Source organism: Rhinatrema bivittatum, chromosome 2 (genome assembly GCF_901001135.1).
Source record: "Rhinatrema bivittatum chromosome 2, aRhiBiv1.1, whole genome shotgun sequence".
NCBI lineage: Eukaryota > Metazoa > Chordata > Amphibia > Gymnophiona > Rhinatrematidae > Rhinatrema > Rhinatrema bivittatum.
In genome coordinates, this window is record NC_042616.1 from 169,690,235 (window position 1) to 169,707,283 (window position 17,049).

Below are 17,049 nucleotides of genomic sequence, written 5' to 3' on the forward strand. Positions count from 1 at the left end.
CCCGGCAGGCAAGCAGTGCAGAGCCCCTGCCGCGAAAAACGCGAAGAGGGCAGCCCACAAGAAAGGCAGGCTGCCTGCCAGGACATAGCAGAGCCGCGGCTGAAGGAAAAAAAAGCAGAAAAAAAGGTTTGATTGGCATCCTGCACAGCTGGAGAGAACAGGAGGGAAACCTGCTGCCTCCTGCTAGTCTGGTTGCCGGTTCAAGGCCTGCTCTGACCAGAAAAAAAGAAAAAATGCTGGTCAACTGCTGCAAATAAGTTAGAGGTAGGTGAGTACCTGCAACTTATTTAAAGTTTAAAACTTTTTTTTACTGAGCGCAGCAGCGGGTTCAAAAACCCTCTCGGCAGCCAGAGGGGGGAACGAGACCCAGAGAGACTTGGTTCCCACACCTGGAAGCGTCCACGGACTCAGGCTATGCAGGGAATCCCCTCCTGCAAAAGGGGCAAAGCCCCCCTGAGCCGGGCAAGAGCTGGGAGACGGAACCGTCTCCCACACAGAAGAGGAAAAAGCACTTAAAATAAAAAGGCAACTTCCCTTCTGTTTCTTTTTTTTTTTTTTTTTTTAAACAAGCGAGAACCAAAAGAAATACTTGCTTGAGCCTAAGAAAAGACAGAAGAAAAGGCTGACTAGCCTACAGCAGAGAACCGAAGGGGAGATGCTGCACCTGCTGGAGACAGACGAATACTGGAGGGTTAGAGGATAGGCTCTGTCCTGATATAGGGCATCCTTCAAGTTTTAGTCTGTCTCCACCTGCTGGAAAGGAGGCTCAACCCACTGTCTGGACTGATCCGGGTACATACAGGAACAGGGAATTACTATTAAATTGAAAGGCTTGAAAGGAAAAACAATTGACAAAGCTCAGACAATTTATTATACAATTAAAAATGTATCTTAAGACTAAGCCTGTTTTCCCATAAAGTACTCGTAGACACTGTATATAGCCCCTTAGTACAGTGCCCACGCAGATTGCACTATTTACATAAGAACATTTATAATCAGAGAAGAGCATAACCTGATCTTTTGACTAGCCTGCAGCTGTTTGTGCACTGTTGCCACCAATCACACCTACCCATTTGCTTTAGAAAGTGGGGACAACCCCTTACAAAACCAAATAATTTCTGTTTCTAGAATGGATACTTTCAATGCATTTCATTCTCTCACAATTTATTTATTTATTTAAGGTTTTTTTATACCGGCATTCATGAAGAGCTCGCATCATGTCGGTTTGCATAGAACAGGGGTGCAATGGATATAACAACGATTGGTTGAAGGGAAAAAAAAAGACAAGATCCACTTCTGAAGTTATAAAAAATGTTGCCAGAGGCAGAAATAGCAGTAATGAGGGGGCAGAAACCTTCCACGAGGAACGAGCACCAAGCCCCAGGTCAGTTTTATTGCATTGATCCATTTAGTATTCAAAGTTAGCAGGGGCCTTCTAAGGAGCAAAATAAGGACATTTTTGAAGCCAACCTTGTCACCCCTAATTAAGTTTTTGCATTTCATTTTTTATTCAGCACATTGTTTTCCCTTGCCAGTCCTACTAAGGCCCGGTGCTGTCAAGCTTCTTTCCTTCCGTTTTGGTCTAGTGCATCCTTCTTCTCTCTCCTTTTCCTTGTTGCTCAGTCTCTAGGATTGCCCGTGCCATAATACAATAGCTGATTGCTAGCAGTTGGAGCGATAAATGCAATGACAGAATACTTTAAATACATTCCAAATATGGCTGTTACTAATTCTGAGAAACAAGGGCATGAGAGAACGAGCTGGATTACACAGCCAGAAAAGTAGGAAACCCTTCATGAATCCCATTCCTATTTCATCAAGAGAGGGGAGTAGGTGCTGCTGCCTTAATACTGAATCTTATATGAGCTCTTCCCTTTTCTCTGGCAATGGGTCCACTATCCCTTTTCTTCACTGGTTACTTTTGGCCCATTAGCATTTCTAGGAAGCAGTACTGACCAAGCTCTCAGAAAATAATGATCCAAAACAAGAGCAGATTGCCTATTAGATCCATGCATCATTTTATATAAAAAAAAAACCCCCAAAAAACAACAAAAAATCACATATACACAAAAGAACTATAACAAATATAAAATAGTAACAAAAGTTTTTTGCAAAATGAACCAGAGCTGAAACTTTACAGCTAATAAACAGATCAGTTATAGGATGCATAGTTTTCAGGTAAAGAGAAAATATATTAACTCAGGAATGGCAAACTAAAGTGCTTGAGGGCCACAAACCATCCTGGTTTTCAGGTTATTCTTATTGCATATTTATGAGGGATATTTGCATACAAGTGAGATGGTGCAGGCAAATATATTTAATTTAATTTATATTCACTAGGGATAGCCTAAAAACAGACTGGGTTTAGTGCCAATTGCTTTAAGGAGTGACAGTGTCAATATACAACAATTTTCTCCAGGTGTAAACATGTCTCTGTGACTTCGTCATGAGGAGAGTCTAAGCCACTGTCCAAGGATTCACACTCTGGACTGGATAACTGCAGCTCATTGAAATTATTGGGCATCTTGCTCTGAAGAGGCTCACACATCTCCCTCTCCAGTACTTTCTGCAATCGCTGAAGGCCTGCCAATAAGAAAGAGACATTTTTGGCACTTGCAAAACTTGGATTTTGGCTGTCACACACATCACATAGTAACATAACTTAGTAATGAATGCAGAAAATGCCTCTGTATCGTTCCATGATGAGACTGCACCTTGAATACTGTGTACAATTCTGGTCGCCGCATCTCAAAAAAGATATAATTGCGATGGAGAAGGTACAGAGAAGGGCTACCAAAATGATAAGGGGAATGGAACAGCTCCCCTATGAGGAAAGACTAAAGAGGTTAGGACTTTTCAGCTTGGAGAAGAGAGACGGCTGAGGGGGGATATGATAGAGGTGTTTAAAATCATGAGAGGTCTAGAACGGGTAGATGTGAATCGGTTATTTACTCTTTCGGATAGTAGAAAGACTAGGGGGCACTCCATGAAGTTAGCATTGTGCACATTTAAAACTAATCGGAGAACGTTCTTCTTCACTCAATGCACAATTAAACTCTGGAATTTGTTGCCAGAGGGTGTGGTTAGTGCAGTTAGTGTAGCTGTGTTTAAAAAAGGATTGGAGAAGTTCTTGGAGGAGAAGTCAATTACCTGCTATTAACTGACTTAGAAAATAGCCACTGCTATTACTAGCAACGGTAACATGGAATAGACTTAGGTTTTGGGTACTTGCCAGGTTCTTATGGCCTGGATTGGCCACTGTTGGAAACAGGATGCTGGGATTGATGGACCCTTGGTCTGACCCAGTATGGCATTTTCTTATGTTCTTATAAGGACCAGATGACCCATCCAGTCTGCCCAGCAAGCTTCTTATGATAGTAGCTGCCACTCTCTGCAGGATACTACTCTTGAGAGAAACATTAATGTAACTGCTGCTCCGTGCAGTTATCCCCAAGTCTTAAAAGGGTAGTAATATTTACAATCAATCAAAACCAAGAAACTGTCAAACTCATAAATTACTGCTAGCAACAGTTTTACTGGGTGAGGAGCCTTCTTGATAATTCAGACAATGCTGCTTGACGTCCTTTGCTTTGGGACTTGGCCGTAAAAGGCATCCTGTGCTTTTTCCTTTATATCTACATGTCCGTACTCTAGACTGTAAGAGTCAGGGCCTATATTGATTGTTGTCTGTATGCAGTTTCCCTTCCCCCCTCCCCCCTTCAAAGTGGGGACCAATGTTGCAGTTGTGTCAAATGCTTCAAGGCTATTGACTGAGCTTAGTAAGGTTTAAGGTTTATTAATTTTTTCTATACTGTTATCTCGGTAAAACCATCATAACGGGGTACAATGTATCCAAAGCATGAACATACAATAAAAGATAATCAATAAAAACAGAACTAAATATAATAACAATAGAAGCATCATAATAGTTAAAACAGCATAAAATATAATTATAATAAAATAATCTTTAAAAAAATAAGTTAGAAATAAGATCAATAAAATAGATAAAGTGACAAACAGTGCTTGGTTAAAGCTATCCTTGTTTTGTTTTGATCATTGCGATTCCGCATATGCACGCTTAAATAGCCAAGTCTTGAGATCTGCTTTAAATTTTTTTATATCGGCTTGTAGTCTTATACCCGTAGGAAGAGTATTCCATAGTTTTGTACCAGCTCTAGAAATTACTCGTTCGCGTACTTGGCTAAGTCGAGCTGATCTGATTGTTGGAACCGTTAGTAGACCTTAATGAGCTGCCCGCAGATTTTTTTGAGGAACATGCAAACGTATGGAAGTATTTAACCATTTGGTATTGGTACCATATATTATATTATGGATAATGCAGGCCGTTTTGTACTGTATTCAGAAGTTGATTGGTAGCCTGTGCAATGACATAAGTTCTGGGGTTATATGGTCAAATTTTCTGTTGCCCATTAAAACCCAGGTAGCAGCATTCTGCAGTACCTGGAGTGGTCGGATGGAGCTGCGTGGCAGACCCAATAACAGGGTATTGCAGTAATCAACGTTCGCAAATATCAGTGCTTGGAGAACTGATCTGAAATCATTTAATTCCAGCAATGGTTTCAATTTTCTGTTAAGGGTAGTAAATGCCGCTCCGTGCAGGTTACACCAATGCACCCACTTCTTCATTTCCATTCTCTGGCCTTTAGGGATCCACGCTGTTTATCCCATTACCCTTTGAATTTATTTTTTTTCTTCACCACCTCCTCCGGAAGGGTATTCCAAGCATCCACCACCATCTCTGTGAAGAAATGTTTCCTGACGTTGGGTCTGCGTTGCCCCCCTTGGAGTTTCACTTTTGTAACCCCCTAGTTTTACTGTTTCCTTTCCGATAGAAAAGGTTTGAAGTTTATGCATCATTAAAACCTTTCAGGAATCTGAAGGTTTGTATCATATCTGCCCTGCAACTCTTCTACTCCAGGCTATACATATTTAGATCTTTCAGACTATCCACGTCTGATACAGACCCCATACCTTCGCTGGACCGCTCCATCCTGTCATCATCCCCCCCCCTGGATGGAGACAACCATCTCTGCTGAAATGTATTAACCATCTCAACAAGCTCTTAGGTTGTGCTTTTTCTTCTTTGGTCCTTGAATTTGTTTTGCTGCCAAAGCTATCAAGATACAACTTGATATCCGTTTAGTACAGAAAACACCATTTGCAGTTTTTCATGACTATACTTATGTAATTGTTGGATAAATAAACAGATAGAAGTAGCATTTTCCTAACCAAGCCCAATGTTTTGTGGTGGATATTCTCACATCTTTGTGTGCAGCACTAAAACCACATTCCCTGTACGTACCCGGATCAGTCCAGACCGCCGAGATTATGCCTCCCTTCCAGCAGATGGAGTCAGAGAATCAAACTGAAAAGCACCCCTCTTAACCGGTGTGCCACCTGCAATCCCTTCAGTATTTTCTCTGACTCTAGCAGATGAGGGTGTCATAACCTGCGGTCCTGATCCAGTAAATAAGGATTTCGATTCAGGAATTGGAAAGTGAGGGATTTTTGAGCCCCTCCTTGCCTTTGGCTACTTCAAAAAAATAATAATTCTATTTGAGCAGGTGTGCAAGTCCTTCCAAAAGGGTGACAACAAGGGACTTACTGTGCTGGTATGCTGCGTGGATCGTGGTGCTCTGCCTGCAGGGAGCCGACAACGCTGCTCTCCCGCAACGGCCTCTGCTACCGTTGCCTTCCCGGGGGAGAGGGGCCGTCAGAACAGCCGCGGGCAGGCCAGGGAGTGTCTAACACGCGATTGCGGCTGCAGAGAAGTTAGAGTTAGGCCTGCCTCGCTCCTGATCAGCGTGGGAGCGGTGGCCATTTTGGCTCTCTCGGACTCGGAGGCAGGGCAGAGCTCGGAGGGAGGGGATTTTCCTCCGCAGCTGTCACCGCCTAGTTTGAACTCTGCAAGGCCTCAGGAGTCGGAGCATGATTCTCCTCCTCCATCAGGCCCTCCCCCCGGGCGGGGGGCGCCTTAAAGAGACCCCATCCTTTTTCTTCCCAGTTTGTACTTCTGTTGCACAAAGCTTATTTGGAGGCTGAAGCTCCTCCACCAGCGAAGATTCCAAAGCCAGCTGAGGGCCCGGAGGTCCCCAGGGTCCATGTGGGGGGTACTGCTCCAGACGTGGCAGCAGCTCCGCGTACCGACCCGCTAGGTCTCGCGTCTCAGGATCCAGACTTGTCTGAAGACGTGGATAAATCTGTTCCGGTAGAAGGCAATGACCTGAGAGTTCTCCATTTGTTCAACAGGGAGGAGCTGGACCCCTTGATCCCCCATATACTAGAGGAGCTGGATATTCAGGCGCCACAGGCTGTAGCAGAGCCTGCTTTGGGAAATCCAGTTTTGTCAGGTCTTCGACCTCTCCCCAGGACTTTTCCCTTTCACCCGATGCTCTTACAACTTATGACTCGTGAGTGGGTCGCGCCGGAGGCTAGCCTGCGGGTCACTAGGGCTATGGAGAAGCTTTATCCGCTGCCTGAAGAATCCTTAGAGCTTCTAAAGATTCCTAAAGTGGATTCGGCCGTCTTAGCTATTGCCAAGCACACCACGATCCCGGTGATTGGAGGAGCTGCGCTTAAAGATTCCCAGGATAGGAAGCTAGAATTTCTTCTCAAGAGAATTTTCAAAGTTTCTGCACTTGGTATCAGAGCGGCGGTCTGCAGTAGTCTCATGCAGTGGGCGACTCTCTGATGGGTGCAGCAATTACTCACGGCCCAAGCACTGCCCCCAGCGGAGGCAGAACAAGCGAATCGGATGGAGGCAGCCGTGGCTTATACCGCGGACGCTTTGTATGATCTCCTCTGTACTTCATCACACACAATGTCCTCGACAGTGTTGGCCAGGAGGCTCCTCTGGCTCCGCACTTGGTCCGCTGATGTCTCCTCCAAATCTCAGTTGGGTTCCTTTCCGTTTAAAAGCAAACTTTTATTTGGCGAGGAACTCGAGCAGCTTGTCAAGTCCCTTGGGGACAAGAAGGTGTACAAGCTCCCAGAGGACAAGCCTCGGCCCTCTAGGTCCTTCGGCTCTTCTAGAGGTTGTTTTCGGGGGCAGCGCTGCTACTGTTCAAGCAGGACTCAATCTTTTGCTCCCTGTCAGCAGTCGACAAGGTCCCAGACTTGGGCCCATTCCTTTCACGGTCGACGGACAGCCCGGGACGGGGTCTCCCAGGCTTCCTCCAGCAATAAATCTTCCCAATGAAGGTGCTCCGACCCACTCCTCCGTTCCGGAGATAGGAGGGCGTCTCTCTCAGTTTTTTGAGAAATGGGACAAGATTACTTCGGATCAGTGGGTCCTAAATATTATAAAACATGGTTACGCTTTGGATTTTGCTCGGCAGATAAGAGAACTTTTTCTGGTGTCTCCTTGTGGCGCTCATGCAAAACAACTGGTGGTGAACCAAACTCTGTGTCACTTGAAAGCCCTCGGAGCCATAGTCCCGGTCCCGCCGGCCAAATGCCGGACAGGCAGATACACCATATATTTCATGTTTCCCAAGAAAGAGGGTTCCTTCTGCCCAATATTGGACCTCAAGAAAGTGAACAAAGCTTTGCGGATACCTCGTTTCTGCATGGAAACGCTGAGGTCGGTCATTGTGGCCGTCCACAAAGGCAAATTTTTGGCCTCGTTGGATCTGAAGGAGGCTTACCTTCACATAGGCATCCGGGAAGATCATCAGAGGTTTCTGCGGTTCATGATCAAGGGCGAACACCACCAGTTCCGAGCGCTTCTGTTCGGGTTAGCAATGGCTCCCTGCTTCTTCACCAAGGTGATGATGGTGGTGGTGGTGGTGGCGGCACTCAGGAGAGAAGGGATCCTAGTTCATCCCTACTTGGATGACTGGCTCATTCGAGCAAGACAGAGGAACTCTACAAGTTAGAGGTTCATTTGGTCTTGAACCGTCTTTACTCTCTCGGATGGGTTGTCAACTTCCCCAAAAGCCAGTTGGTCCCTTCGCAACAGTTACACTTCCTGGGAGCCCGGTTCGACACATCTATCAGCAAGGTTTTTCTCCGTCAGGAGAGAATAGGCAAGCTGATGACTCAAATCCAGCAGCTGTTGGCCTTACGGGTGCCCAAAGTTTGGGACTACTTGTAAGTTCTTGGCTCTATGGCATCTACTCTGGAACTGGTCCCCTGGGCTTTCGCTCATATGAGACCTTTGCAGAGAATGCTGCTTTCCCGCTGGGATCCCAAGTCGGAGGAATTCCACTTGCCCTTGCTGCTTCAGGACCACGCCAGGGCCAGTTTAGCATGGTGGTTAGTTCCACAACATTTGCATCGCGGGGTGGACCTGGAGAACCCCCTGTGTGTCATTGTGACAATGGATGCCAGCCTCTCAGGTTGGGGGGGGCGGTGTGTCAGACGCAGTCGGCGCAAGGTCAGTGGACATGTCAGGAGGCACAGTGGTCCATAAATTGTTTGGAAACCTGAGCGGCCCATCTAGCGTTGCGCGCCTTTCTCCCACTCGTTCGGAATCAGTCGGTGAGGATTCTATCCGACAATGCGATGACGGTGGCCTACATCAATTGTCAAGGTGGCACAAAGAATCGCCCAGTCGTCGTGGAAGTGGACGAACTGATGGTCTGGGCAGAGTGCAACCTTGCTCGGTTGGCGGCATTGCACATCGCCGGCGTGGACAACGTGCAGGCCGATTTTTCTCAGTCATCAGCGGTTAGACCCCGGAGAGTGGGGAGCTCTCAGAGAAAGCAATGCGGCTGTTGACTCGACGGTGGGGGGTTCCCAGTCTGGACTTGATGGCTACTCTGCGGAATGCGAAGGCGGCTCGCTTCTTCAGTCGCAGGAGGGAGCAAGGGGCAGAAGGAGTGGATGCTCTGGTCCTCCCATGACCCAGTGATGTTCTGCTCTATGTTTTCCCTCCTTGGCCATTGGTGGGCAAAGTTCTGTGAAGAATAGAGAGCCACCCGTGGTCGGTCATCCTCGTAACCCCGGAATGGCCGCGGAGGCCGTGGTTCGCAGACCTGGTCAACTTGGCAATGGATGGTCCCTTGCGTCTCGGCCATCTTCCGAATCTGCTTCTTCAGGGTCCCGTATTTTTCGATCGGGCAGATCGCTTCTGTCTAGCAGCCTGGCTTATGAAAGAAGGCAGTTGAGGATGAAAGGCTATTCGGATTCCGTTATTTCCACTCTCCTACAGGCACACAAGACTTCTACCTCACTCACGTATGTTCGGGTTTGGAAGGTTTTTGATCTGTGGTGTAGCGGTTTAAAGGTTTCACCGCACCGGGCCTCTGTTATGCAGATTCTCGCCTTCTTACAAGAGGGTTTGAGGAAAGGTTTGGGTGCAGGTGGCGGCTCTAGGATCTTTAAGGGGTACGGTCGACGGCACGTACCTTGCGACTCATCCTGATGTGGCACGATTTCTGAAGGGTGCGAAGCATCTCAAACCTCTGGTTCGTCCAGTTTGTCCTTCTTGGAGTCTGAATTTGGTACTCCGGGGATTGTGCAGTCTTCTGTTTGAACCTCTAAAGCGAGCTACCTTAAAAGATTTAACGCTCAAAACTGTTTTCCTTGTGGCTATCTGTTCGGCCAGGCGGATATCTGAGATTCAAGCCTTGTCATGCAGGGAACCGTTCTTGCATTTTTCGGAGTCCAGGGTATCACTTCGAACGGTGCCCTCCTTTCTGCCGAAAGTCGTGTCTGCGTTTCATTTGAATCAGTCAGTGGAGTTGCCGGCTTTTCTGGATTTAGATCGGGAATCCCCTCAAGCTCGCGATTTGAGGAGATTGGATGTCTGATGGGTGCTCCTTTGGTATTTGGAGATGACAAATGATTTTTGGTTTTCGGACCATCTTTTTGTCTTATGAAGCGGTCCAAAGAAACTGCCGGCATCCAAGGCTACCATTGCCCACTGGTTGAAGGATGCTATAGCTTAGGCTTACATTTGTCATGGTCAGTCGATTCCGGATGGTCTCAAGGCTCATTCGATCAGATCTCAAGCGGCATCTTGGGTAGAGAGCTAGTGTGTTTTGCCGCAAGAGATTTGCTGAGCGGTTACTTGAAATCTTTGCAGACTTTTGCTAGGCATTACTGTTTGCACGTCCGAGCTGCGGAGGTCGATTGTTTTGGCAGTAGTGTGCTCCGAGTGGGACGCTCAGGTTCCCACCCCATTTAGGGCAGCTTGGGTACATCCCAGCAGTCTAGACTGATTCGGGTATGTACAGGGAAAGGAAAATTAGTTTCTTACCTGATAATTTTTCTTTCCTGTAGTCCCACGAATCAGTCCAGACGCCTGCCCGGGGTAGCATGTTCTGGGGAGTCCGTTCGGTTGTTTGCTTATGATTTCTGTAGGTTGTATTGAAGACTATGAAGATATTGATATAAAATTTTTCAAGTTGGCACTCCTTCCGTACGCATAGTTTTATGTTCGCAGTGGTTATTGTTCTAGCCATTGGTTTTAAAGATAAATTAAATTACAATTAAAGTTTCTTCATTCTGCTTTGATATTGATTATACTGAAGGGATCGCAGGTGGCAAACTGGTTAAGAGGGGTGCTTTTCAGTTTGATTCTCTGACTCCATCTGCTGGAAGGGAGGCATAATCTCGGCGGTCTGGACTGATCCGTGGTACTAAAGGAACAAAAATTATCAGGTAAGAAACTAATTTTTCTATGCAGTGCACCACTGCCAAGAAAAAAGCAAATTAATAAGATGCTAGCTTTTCAGCACTTTGAAATTGTTTTCTTCCTGCTCCATGATGGAGGTTAAGAGGACAACAGAGGACACCTAGCAGAAATACCTAAAATTACAGAGCTCAGGGACCATTACTCAGGATGGAAGAAAGAATTCCTGCTAGTTCAAGAGCATCCGCATTTATGGAAATAAATCGTGCTCTATCGAAAATGTTTTCCAATAACCAACAAGTTTTTCACCCAGGGCATAAAAAAGCAGCAGGATATGACGCCTGTCCACACTTTTATACCAACTCTCCAAAGGCTTCTTTTCTACAGAGTTGTAGTTTAGCTATTTCCTTGCCCTCCCCAAGTACATCCTCTCAAGCAACCTTGTTCTACATAAGAACATGAGAAATGTCATACTGGGTCAGACCAAGGATCCATCAAATCCAGCATCCTGCCTCAGACAGTGGCCACCCAGCTCACAAGTACCCGACAGCATCCCAAAGAATAGATTCAATCCTTCTTGCTCATAACCAGGGTAAGCTGTGGTTTTTACAAGTCTGCATGGTTCATAATGGTTTATGGACTTGCTAACTGCTTTCACCACATCCTCTGGCAACAAATTCCATAGTTTAATTGTGCGCTGGGTGAAAAAACATTCTCTGACCTCTTTTAAATGTGCTACCTATTAGTTTCATGGAGTGATGCCTAGTCCTATCTGAAAGGGTAAATAGCCATTCCCTATTTACCTATTCCACCCTACTCAAGAGCTTATAGACCTCTATCATATCTCTTGTCTCACCATGAACTGATACAGAGGCATTATGATATCCTATTTTAATTTTCCATTCCTTTCCTAATAATATATAACATTCTATTTGGTTTTTTAATCACTGCAACCCACTGGGCCAAGAATTTCAAAGTATTGTCCACAATGATTCCAAGATCCTTTCCCTGGGTGGTGATGCCTAATAAGAACATAAGAACATAAGAAATTGCCATGCTGGGTCAGACCAAGGGTCCATCAAGCCCAGCATCCTGTTTCCAACAGAGGCCAAAACCAGGCCACAAGAACCTGGCAATTACCCAAACACTAAGAAGATCCCATGCTGCTGATGCAATTAATAGCAGTGGCTATTCCCTAAGTAAAATTGATTAATAGCCATTAATGGACTTCTCCTCCAAGAACTTATCCAAACCTTTTTTGAACCCAGCTACACTAACTGCACTAACCAAATCCTCTGGCAACAAATTCCAGAGCTTTATTGTGCGTTGAGTGAAAAAGAATTTTCTCCGATTAGTCTTAAATGTGCTACTTGCTAACTTCATGGAATGCCCCCTAGTCCTTCTATTATTCGAAAGTGAAAATAACCGAGTCACAGCTACTCGTTCAAGACCTCTCATGATCTAATGTGCAACCCAGCATCTGGTACCTATTGTTTGGATTATACTTCCCTATGTGCATCATTTTATACTTGTCCACAGTAAATTTCATCTGCAAGGTCCTCTTACAATTCCTCTCAAGCTGCTGGTGATCAAAAACTGAACAATTTTGAATCCTCTATGAATTTGAATACCCCACTCATCACACCCTTTTCCAGATTATTTATAAATATATTGAAAAGCACAGCTCAAAGTACAGATGCCTTGGGCATTTCTCCTCTGATAGAAATGACTATCCTGATTAGTCTGCCATGACGGTTTTGTCAAATGTCTTTTGAAAATCCAAATACATTATGTCAACTGACTCACCCTTGTCCACAAGTTTGTTAACCCAGTCAAAAAAATGTAACAGACTTCCTTTTGCTAAATCTTTGTTGACTCTCTCCCTTTAGTCTGTGTCTATCCACATGAACAGTAATTTTGTTCTTCAGAATAGCTGCTACCATTTTGCCCAGTACCAACATCAGGCTCACCAGTCAGTAGTTTCCCAGAACACTTCTAGAGCCCTTTTTAAAAATGAGTATTATGTTTCCCACCCTCAACCCTCACGTTCCGCATCTGATTTGAATGAGATTACTAGTAATAAGTGCAATGTCATGTTTGAGTGCTTTCAGAACTCTGGGATGTTTACAATCATGAAAATGGAAGCCTAGAGAAAATACTTATGCCATATTTTTGGAAGTAAATTCTCTTATGTGCATTAGAGTTTCCAAAAATGTGAACGGAAAGAGCAGGTTCAGAAACGAAATGCTGATATAATCAATCACTGTTCTTCTAAAGGACACATGAAAAAATTGCCTCTCTCTCATTTATAGTATAGCTACACTTTGTCAGGGCTCCAACACAGGCTGAAGTTCATACATTTGCTGTTCATTGCTATGTTTACATAAAATGCACATACACAACTTAATTTTGTCCTTGGAATTGGAGAATACCAATCTAAACCATCCGGGTTCATAGCAGTAGAAAGCACTCCCAGGGCTAATGTACAGCTTCTCCTCAATCAGCTTCCACCACAATGCCAGCTCAGCTTCAACCGTCAGAGATGTCAGGAACTAAAGGCAAAGGGAAATCAGAACATTACTGCCTGCAATATTACAAACCTTAAGACAACACAATAATAGTTACAATTAGTTAAAAAGAAAACCAGCAAGATGGAATGACAGCCTTATAAAAAAGGTAACTACTGTTTTAACATGCAAGCTTACAGTTCTACAAAAAGGTAAGGGAATGGATTTTAAAAGCCCTACGCGCGTAGGGGGGGGGGGGGAGTTACGTGCACTGGGCCTATTTTAAAAAGGCCCAGCGGCACGCGTAAAGCCCTGGGATGCGTGTAAGTCCCAGGGCTTGCAAAAAAGGGGCAGTTCGGGGGCGGGGTCAGAGGCCTCTGACACAGCGGCTAAAAGGGCTTTCTGTCTATTGTGTCGAATGCAGCTAATGTGCTCTTGGATGCAAATCTTCAATTTGCAGGATGTCTTACCGATGTAACATAAACCACAGGGACACCAAATCAAATAGATCACTCCACAAGAATCACAAGTGGTATAGGACCGTAAAGTAAAAGGATGCCTATTGGGCAACGACACCTTCTCCCCATTGAAAGATAATGGACACACACTACACTTCCCACAGTGAGAATGACCCCTCTGTGGTACTAATATTGGATCCACAGACAGTGCAGAATGGACCAAATGATCTCTCAAATTTGGTGCCCTAGAAAAGGCAAACATTGGAATATCTTGAAATGACGGATGTAGCTTTAAAACCCCCCAATGTTTCAAAATACTCTTCCGTACTAGCCAAGCCTCCGGGGTAAAAGGCAACACACACACACTAACTTTGATTGTACTCTGGATCCTTGAGGATCCAGCAACAAATCATGATTTGCCCAACTGCCTCTCTTCCACGATTGTTTGAGAACCTTCTTAGAGTACCCCCTATCACTAAACCTCTGAAACATCTCCTGTGACCTATCCATGTACTCAGCTGTTGAAGAACACAACTTCCTTAGTCTCAGAAATTGTCCCACCGGTATATTCTGCTTCAACTTCAGAGAATGGCAACTACGGTAATAAAGCAATGTATTACGATCTGTTTCTTTCCTAAAAATTGAAAAGTGAAATCCTTCTGCATCATACGAGATGGCAATATCTAAAAAATGTATCAATGTAGGACTTACTACCCATTTTGAAAAGTGACCTTTTCTCCCTAAAATGAGAACCTCCCAGGCCCATCCATTGATAAACTGACCCACATCTGTAATCATTCTCGTCTCTCAAATATTCTGAGTGCTTAAACTTCCGCAATTCAATTGTGAAGTCTTTCATCTGTGTTTCAACAGATCTGCGATACAACAGAATGTTTTCAGCTTTAGGGACCGCTATTTTAAACAAATCAAGGGAGTGGCGATGGGTGCCTCAACGGCCCTGGATATTGCAAATTTATATATGGGGAAGTTTAAGAAACATATTCTGTCTTTATTTCCATAAAGACAGCAGATATTACTCTGGAGACGTTATATCTATGACATTCTTCTTCTATGGTCAGGTCCACGGACTACCTTAGATGAATTTTTGTCATGGCTTAACCTACAGAATCCTCATTTACAGTTTTCCTTGGTAGTAAGTCCCCCATTGAGGGGATATCCTAAGAAGGTTCTCAAACAATTGTGGAAGAGAGGTCGTTGGGCGAATCATGATTTGTTGCTGGATCCTCAAGGATCCAGAGTACAATCAAAATTGGTGTGTTGTCTTTTACCCCAGAGACTTGGCTAGTATGGATAGTCCAGCCAAGTTGGGAAAACCTGTTCTTTATCAATTAAAGGTTCCCACTTATAATGGTCTCTTTACTAGCTCTGTTACCCTTGGTTATTTCTTGAGTAAGTTTTTCACACCTGGGTTTTGTTGGGTCCTTTTGTGGTAACTCTTTTGGAGATACTCTCAGATTGGTGTTGGGGGGGGGGGGGGGGTCAAATTCACAGCCCTTTACTGGAGAGCTTTATGCTAGAACTTTGTGTTACCTTGGACTTGACTTCTGCCTGTCATCCACAAAGCAATGGACAGACCAAGTGGATAAACCAAGAGCTCAAAACTTTCCTGTGAGCTTATGTTACCTTGAGATAAAATAACTGGTCTTCCCTGCTCTCCTGGGCAGAATTTGAGCATAATAATCACAACAATGCATCTACAGGTTCCTCTCCCTTTTACTTTGTCTTCAGACGCCATCCTCGAATACCCAAACCTTTTCCTACGACAGATACCTGTCCAGCAGCTATCCTAATGGGGCAACAACTCCATGCCTTATGGCAAAAGACCCATCATCTCTTGTCCCAAGTTTCCACCAACTTCAAGGCCCAAGTGGATAGGAAACAAAGGCCTGGCACCATCTCTGCAGCCTGGAACCCTGGTGTGACTATGTTCCAAGAACCTCTGGTTGAAGATACCCTCCTTAAAGTTTTCTCATTGGGCCTTTCCCTGTGGTCTGGAAGTTGGGCCCAGTCGTGTACAAGCTTCGCTTACCTCCATCCCTCTGAATACATGACACATTTTATGTCTCCTTGCTTAAACCAGTCTTGCTCTCATGGCCAAGGAAATTTTTGCTCCTGGCTCCTTGGATTGAGGCAGAAGATATACAATATAAGGTGGAAGAAATATTAGATGCAAGATGGGTCCAAAACAAACTTCAGTATCTTCGCTCATGGAAAGGATATGGACCAGAGGAAAATTCTTGGGAGCAGACTTCCAATCTCCAAGCAGCCCAATTGATCCAGGAATTTCCCCAAGAAACCCAGGCCCACAGGACGGGAGGGAGGACGGCTTTGGAGAGAGGGTACTGTCACAATTGGCGGCTCATGGTACAGCCCCACGAACTGCCGTGCTTACCGTCAACACTGCCATGCTGATCGTTGAGCCCAAAATGCGGTTGCTGCATGCGGCAAAGAATGCCATCAGCTGCCTGGCCTCGTAGGTGTGCACGTAACCGACACGCTCATTCTTAAAGGAACCTGCGCTTATTTTTAATGTCATCTGTGGGCCCCACGGTGGGAACAGGGCACCATTAACCACTGCCTGCATAGATCCACACCTCGCATTGGATTTGTCTCCAGACTGCCTGAGGGACCCTCCTAAGACCTGCTGGCCGCCAGAACCCAAGGCTCAACCTGTGGGGGGGGGGGGGGGGGGGGAGGCGGCTGGTATAGGCAAAGCTCCAGCCAGTCCCGCTTCCAGGCTTCCCTGCCAGTTGACGGTGTGGGCCTAGTAGGCTTGCTCACTAAGCAGGGTCAACCACACATCAGCACTAAGGGTCCATATCCACGTCGAGTTTTACATCAAGTAAAGGAAATTATCAGGTAAGATCTAAATTTCACTTTTCTCTTCATCCAGCCAGACCAGTCCATATGCATGGGACATACCCAAGATATCCATTAACTTGGCTGGCTCTGCTAACCCTGCTCAAAGATCTTCCAAGTCAAAGGCTGACTCTTCCCTCACTTGGACATTTAGATCAGGGGTGGGCTGGGGGCTTATTACAAGTTATCAAGCGCAACGAGGACTAGGGTAGGGTGGGACAAGTCCCCCTTGGAATTCCTCGACACAGCAATCAAATCCCCACCACTTGCTATAGGCATTTTAGTATACAGCAGGCTTAAGCGCCATCATTTTTAATACCCAAGGAGTCCCTTCAATCATGGATCCCAGCCTCTACCAAAAATCTGAAAAAACCTTCAATCCAACAGGTACAAGGTGTTTTCTCACCTAACAGACTACCTGACCTGAGTCATAAATGCAGGCCATAAAATATAAATAGTAAGGTGCAGACAAAAAAACTGGACTTGAAACCACTAAAAGCCAGACTCATATGCAGTGCAATAAATCAAAAACAGAAATATCACCATACCTCATAAAACAAAGTCAAGAAATATAGATCAATCATAATAGTGAGGAAACCATACT

General features: G+C 45.2%; 1 protein-coding gene across 1 annotated transcript in view; it reads right to left on the reverse strand.

Moving 5' to 3' along the window:
• Nucleotides 1-853: 853 nt before the first annotated feature.
• LOC115084252 (1-aminocyclopropane-1-carboxylate synthase-like protein 1) overlaps nt 854-17,049 on the reverse strand; it is a 66,917-nt gene continuing 50,721 nt past the window's right edge. Inside the window, exons 13-14 of the mRNA XM_029588868.1 lie at nt 12,999-13,152; nt 854-2,583 (exon numbers count right to left, since the gene is read on the reverse strand). Coding sequence (XP_029444728.1) covers nt 2,396-2,583; nt 12,999-13,152 — 342 coding nt within the window. The 3' untranslated portion in view covers nt 854-2,395. The remainder of the gene's footprint in view (nt 2,584-12,998; nt 13,153-17,049) is intronic.